This window comes from Anolis sagrei, chromosome 3 (assembly GCF_037176765.1).
Source record: "Anolis sagrei isolate rAnoSag1 chromosome 3, rAnoSag1.mat, whole genome shotgun sequence".
In the NCBI taxonomy this organism is placed as follows: domain Eukaryota; kingdom Metazoa; phylum Chordata; class Lepidosauria; order Squamata; family Dactyloidae; genus Anolis; species Anolis sagrei.
Genome location: NC_090023.1, coordinates 19446780 through 19453585, shown reverse-complemented (window position 1 = coordinate 19453585; position 6806 = coordinate 19446780). Strand labels below are relative to the sequence as shown.

General features: G+C 41.0%; 1 protein-coding gene across 6 annotated transcripts in view; it reads right to left on the bottom strand.

Annotated features, from left to right (window-relative positions):
* Positions 1-1132: 1132 nt before the first annotated feature.
* CEP295 (centrosomal protein 295) overlaps positions 1133-6806 on the bottom strand; it is a 57928-nt gene continuing 52254 nt past the window's right edge. For 3 of the 6 annotated variants that reach the window (XM_067466519.1, XM_067466523.1, XM_067466524.1), the window contains exons 24-29: positions 6564-6719; positions 5997-6114; positions 4554-4745; positions 4079-4178; positions 3676-3775; positions 2395-3414 (exon numbers count right to left, since the gene is read on the bottom strand). In XM_067466519.1, the coding sequence (XP_067322620.1) occupies positions 3364-3414; positions 3676-3775; positions 4079-4178; positions 4554-4745; positions 5997-6114; positions 6564-6719 (717 nt within the window). In that variant the 3' untranslated portion in view covers positions 2395-3363. Of the gene's footprint in view, positions 1428-2394; positions 3415-3675; positions 3776-4078; positions 4179-4553; positions 4746-5996; positions 6115-6563; positions 6720-6806 lie in introns of those variants that run through there. The other 3 variants (XM_067466520.1, XM_067466522.1, XM_067466521.1) reach the window with 2 other exon arrangements.

Here is a 6806-nt window from a genome sequence, read left to right as displayed (position 1 = left end):
CACCTACAATCACAGAGCATTCTGAACCCCACCAATGATAGAATTGGGCCAAACCTCCCACACAGAACCCCCATGTGGGCCACAGCAATGCGTGGCAGGGGACAGCTAGTATCTATAATGTTTGGCTCTGTGTTTTTGTGAGACAACACAACTAGTGTTCAAACACTGAATTGGTTGGTCACTGATGGTGCGCCCGAGCCTATGAGGAAACTATACTGTCTGGCTTTACTCGGGGGCTATCTGTTTCTTCTTATAAGATTAAGACTCTTAGCAGACAGAGGCACTTTGAGGTGAGGTGAAAAGATAACAAAATAAATTTACTGAAACAAGGTGAATGAAGGGTTAATTCCAGCCGGGACTGTCCTGAGGTAACTTAAAGCCATACATTTACAAAGGGAGCACTTGCTGGGTGAAGACATCTCTCTGGAGTGGTTGAAAGTCTCTTTGCTTCTGGTGCCAAGCGAAGGCTAAAGACTGCCTTAGTCTTCTCTAAAAAGCTTGGGCTGACCAAAACTTCGATTGTGCTTTGTACATGCTAAGAAATGCCTGTTGGATTGATAGGCCTAGGATTTCCAGACAGTGCCCAGGCTTCTATTGCTATACTACAGAAAGGAGGAGTCCAGCAAGGAGCTCTGGGGAAAAGGAATAAACCAACTAAGGCAGGCCTCTGAGGGGTGTTTTAAACTCCACCCACAAACGAATACACAGAAAAGTAACTACACTATTGGGAAAACCTATAAACGGGGGACTGAAGCAAAGGAGGAGAAGGCAAAGCCAAGACTTCAGTCTGGATTCCATGAATTGGTTTGTTGCAGTTCACCAAATACGTTTGCATGTTTCAAATCATAGTAAGGCTTGCTAAATGCTGTAGTTCTGCTGAGAATTGGGAAACACTACATAAAATAAAGTTCAAGAACATGCCTAAATTGCTAATCATACTGTAAGTACATAGAATCCGCTATGCTTCTGTTACTACCTTTAATTTAGGAGGTTATTTTTTAGCTCCTTGGGAGTTTCATCTTCTTGAGATGACTTTTTAACTGGGCATTAACAATTTCTGCTTCTCAAGCATATTGAACTTTAAGGGATTTTCTCCTTTGAACCCTGCTGCCAATAAAAGAAGCTACACCTCTATCAAGGTCAATTTTATTATAAATATCTACAATATAAAAGTGCTTGATACATTTTAAAAAATATACAAGGTTTGGGGGGTTATAAGACATAATTCAAGTGAAACAGGACTGTCTACAAATTTGGAAATTGCAACTTTCAGGAATCATGAAGATGTGATTCATAGTTTACACTGGTGGATGCAAAGCAAATTTGTTCACACATTGTTCGGAATGTATTCACCCCATCCACAAGAAGCCTGCTAAATGCTAAGTTTTTGCATTAGCTTTTCTTGCTCGCAGTTTTTCCAGTGTTCTCTGGGGGAGGAAAGAAAAGAGAGGAATTGTCAGTATTGGCCTGAGGAAAGCCTATCCCTCACTGGGCAAAATCTTGCAGTTATATATTTGGAAATACACTACTACCACCATCATCATTCAGTCCCCTTCTACATAGCCACTCTACCTGGCTGAGGGTATGAAGATTAGCACTAGCTAATAATATATTATTAGACCGCCCTCTCTCCAAAAGGACTCAGGGTGATTTACAGACACAAGGCCTCAAATGAATATAAACCCATCAAAATAATACAAGATAATGCACAGCAACAGTAAACTTACAACAAAGAATTAAACATCGAGATGAAAATAATAAAAAAACATCCAGTAAGTCACAATAAACGAAGACATGAGTAAAACATTACAACATATACCCTAAAAGCAATCATGATAAAATTACTTTAAAATCACTAGCACCAGTATTCATTTAAGATGAATCATAGCAGCCATAAAAGTGGGTAAGCCAGCGTAACAATGGATTAAAATGCCTAGGCAGGCTCAAAATAATTCTATCAGCCACTGTGATGTCCAGCAAACCTCAACAGATAAGTCAGGCATGAGCAAACTTTGTTCCTCCAGGTGTTTTGGACTTCAACTCTCAGAATTCCTTACAGCCATCACCAAAATTTGCCCATGTCTGACCTAAAGTAAGTCACCCTAACCTCTTCTCTTTTAGCCATGGCGCTACTTCTGTCTTTAAAATGCCTGGGCAGAGAAATGGTAGTGGTGCCACTTTCCCCTCTCTATGGAATTACCTTCAGCTTCCCTGTGGGTCATACCAAAATCCATAATTTTGACTCTCTCAACTTATATATAAGCATGTATAGTAACAGCCTGTTCTGGATTTCAGCCATTTTAATTAATGTTCAGAGATTCTGGGAGCTGAAATGCAAAACACCTAGGAGAGTGAGTAACGCTGGACTGGAAGGACATCTCCTTGAGGCACAGAAAGAATATACCAATCTCTGCAGGCACCACAAATTGACATAAATGGGAGCAAAGTTGATTTATGCTTATGCCTACCAAGATGGGATGCCAACCATTGTTTTCAAAGGGATGGGCAAAGTAGGTGCCCCATTTTGTTGTTGTTTATTCATTCAGTCGTTTCTGACTCTTTGTGACCTCCTGGACCAGCTCACGCCAGAGCTTCCTGCGGCCATGGCCACCCCCAGCTCCTTCAAGGTCAATCCAGTCAATACAAGGATGCCATCCATCCATCTTGCCCTTGGTCGGCCCCTCTTCCTTTTTTCCTTCTATTTTCCCCAGCATTACATTTTCCCAAGCTTTCCTGTCTTCTCATTATGTGCCTCTAATATCCTTCCCTCCAGAGAACAGTCGGGCATTATTTCTTGGAGAATGCATTGGTTTGATCTTCTTGCAGTCCAAGGCACTCTCAGAATTTTCCTCCAGCATCACAGTTCAAAAGCGTCTATCCTCCTTCACACAGCCTTCCTTATGGTCCAGCTCTCACATCCATAGTTTACCACAGGGAATACCATTGCTTTAACTATGCAGATCTTCATTGCCAGTGTGATGTCTCTATTCTTCACTATTTTATCGAGATTGGTGATTGCTCTCCTCCCAAGAAGGAAACCTCTTCTGAAGTCCTGGCTGCAGTCTGTGTCTGCAATAATATTCACTCCAAAAATACAAACTCTGTCACTGTCTCGATGTTTTATCCCTCTATTTGCCAGTTATCAATCAGTCTGGTTGCCATAATCTTGGGTTTTTTGATGTCTAACTGCAACCCATCTTTTGTGTTTTCTTCTTTCACCTTGGCTATAAGGCTCCTCAGCTCCTCCTCGCTTTCAGCCATCAAAATGGTATCAAAGCCATCAAATGGTGCACCATGTAAGCAAAACCATTCCTTCACCTGGCATGTGAGCAACACTAGCTCTCGTGGGTCAGATGGCACAACTCATGTCATTATCCAGCTAATGGTGGACTGACCAGTGGGATCACCTGGCTCCTAAACACAAAACACAGTTTCAACTCTTGGTCTTAAACCTCCTGCTTTGATTTCACTTACAGCAGTGGCTCATAAATTCTAGTCTTCTCAACATTTTAGACTCCATCTCTCAAAATCCTTGACCATTGGGCAAGGTGGCTGAGGCTTTTGGGACTTAAATTTTTTTTAAAAAACCTAGAGGACAAGATTTAGAAGTCCAAGACTGCATATCTCTTTCATTTTAAACACAAACTAATAAGGGAAATAGAATGAGGAGCACACCTTTTGAAATTCCTTTGCTCTTTCCCGGTTTTTGGCATAATTTTCTTGTCTTGCTATCTGCTCCTTCCTGGTTTTTACTTCAGATAGATTATTATATAATCTGACAAAAGAGAAAAAAACCCACAGTTTTTTACAGTACCAATAAATTTCCCGAAAGGTGACATAGGCTGATAAAGCAAAACATTAATCAACAGTGACATATACTGGAAGCAGGGGAAAGCAAGGATTTACACTGCCGGCAACCATTCAGGTACAAAAATCTTCCTACCAGACCAAATCACTATTTTAGTCATGATCCTCCACTCCCATTTATCTCAAAGAGGATCACGTAATATTTCAAGAGGAAAACAGACTTCTGTTAAATAAATCAGGTAGTTTCTGCCAAAGATGGATGACAAAGTACCTTGAAGTGCGCTGGTGCATCTGGATTTCTATTGACCTGCGGTCATCAGGAGAGCACACCTTTACTTCTTCCACTTTCTTGAGGCAGCTGACACCTGTACCTTGGATTTAACCAGACCACGTAAAATATAACTTGGTCTATGACACCAAAATAAACAAACCTCTGCAAGGAACCCACATAGTAATGTCTACCTAACTGTACACAAATGAGCGAACCGAATTCACCAAGAGATTCTACTCCACCATTCATACCTTAGAACAAGCAGCAATAACGACACTGAGCATTTATTTGTATGAAACAGAGATCTGTGTTAACTACTGAAATATTTGGGAAAATATCCTTTATCGAACATTTCTATGGAATTCAGTATTTGAAAAGAAAAGACAACTACTCTGATCAGAAGACATTCCAGTTTATTGTATGCAAAGTCTCATCTCCCCTTCCCTATTCCATGGTACAGATTGTTAAAAGTTACCAGAACGTAGCAACTTCTCTTTTGGTTTTTGAAGCTGTGTTTTTTCCTGTTGAGGTGCCTTGGCCTCAGGTTTTCCAGAACCCTTATCTTTGCTTTTAAGTTTTTCCACCCTTTTAGAGGATCTCTCGATGAAATCTTTCTTCCGCTTCAAAAATGATTCTTGCAGGCTTGTAGCGGCCGTTGTGAGCAACACTGTTGGGTTGGAAAAAGGGAAGGTATAATTTATACCTGAAGAAAAACCTAATGTGATTTTTCCATTTTAAAAACAATAGATTTATACATTTCCAGAAAGTGGAGACATAGTCCGCCATTTGGTATTGCGGTAATGGATTCGCTCCCCAGAACTGTTAACTGGCTGTGAATGCCACCGCAGCACGCCTTAAGAGCCAGCTTCTGTTTCAGACAAAGGAGGCCCATTCCGTTTCTGATTGAGTCTGAAGAGGATGTCTCCAATAACAAGATGGAACATGTCCAGAGAAGGACAAATAGATGACCAAAATTTTGGAAGCCAAGCCCCATGGGGAGTGGCTTAGGGGGCTGAGGGGACATGATAGGTTTTCCTTGACATTAAGTCTAGTCATGTCCGACTGGGTGTTGGTGCTCATCTCCATTTCTAAGCTGAAGAGCCGGCGTTGTCCATAGACAACTCCAAGGTCACGTGGCCAGCATGACTGCATGGAGCACCGTTATCTTTCCACAGAAGTGGTACCAATTGATCTACTGACATTTGCATATTTTCAAACTGCTAGGTTGGCAGAAGCTGGGCCTAACCGCAGGAGCTCACCCCGCTCCCCAGATTTGAACTGCCAACCTTTCAGTCAGCCAGTTCAGCAGCTCAGTGGTTTAATCTGCTATGCAACCAAGGGCCCGGGAACATGATAGCTATGTTCAAATATCGAAAATCAGAATGCATTTGACTAACAGAGTCAATTATCTTCTCAGTTACCAGTCAAGCATTGAAAACAATTCTCTAATAACTGAAAAATGTGAACCTTTTAATTTTGTTGTCAATTAGAACAGGAAATCTATATTTAACTGCTTCTGCTGCCACTGCTACTGTTTGTGCTCGTCTGCCATACTATTCTTACTAATTAAACATAATGACTTTTTACATATATCCCATGCAGTTCATGAACAGCTGAGCTGGCCAAACCGAATAATAAATTTTGCTTTCAACAATAGTAAAAGATGACAACAAAGGACTGTATCTTTATAGATTTCTGGTCTGTATATGACCTACCAGGTGAATTTTTTGGGACTACAACGTCCAAGATCTATTAGAAAGCATAACCAGTTGGGAAACACTACAGATTGTGGACCAAACACAAAACAACTGTGATAACAAGTAGAAAGATCTCTTCTCATTTTGATGAAGTTTAAAGGTTGCTCTTTAGCACCCTTATTTTGGCACTTGTGCTTTTCCTGACGTTACTGCATACGCACCCTCTGGTTCGGTTTTCTCATCACAGTCCCCTTGGGAGCTTTGGGCTCCTGATGCCTGATCACTCTGAGTGGAAATGGAACCATCCACTTCTGAAATTAGAGGTAGAAATCTTCTGCTCTGTTAAAACAATAATAAGCTAACATGAATATTGAATTCATAGCATCATAGAATTGTTTGAATTCTGCTTTCGTTGCTCCCACATCTCTGTCTTGTCCCTTTGTTTTAATTATGCTTCTTTGTGAGTGTTTTTAGTTGCCATTGTTAATTGGAAATTGTACCTCACCCTGCAGTTTCTTGCCCTCAGCTGCAAGTTTGCATGCATTGATCAGGCATGGCCCAAAATATTTTGTGGCCCAAAGCAAAGGACAGAATATCACCTTCTTACATTGTTCTACAACATTCATGAGCAAACTTTGGCCCTCCAGGTGTTTTGGACTTCAACTCCCACAATTCCTAACAGCCGATAGGCTGTTAGGAATTATGGGAGTTGAAGTCCAAAACACCTGGAGGGCCAAAGTTTGCTCATGCCTAATCTATCCTGAATGCTTTCCCCAAAGATCATTTACCTCAGAAGAACCAGAGTTTGACAGGTTTTCACTTTTCTCCTTTCCACTCTCTGTTTGGATACAGAGTTCTATGTCCGATTCTGCAGTGCTGATGTCATTGGAGCTTATTAAAGTCAGGTCAGGCTCTTCCATAATACCTCTCCCTGTAAGTTTTTCCTAGAAGATACATTACAAGAGGCAACATCAGAATAAATAATACATTGAGTGGTTCCAGTAAAAACAGCACGCAGGATGTTTCCCCAA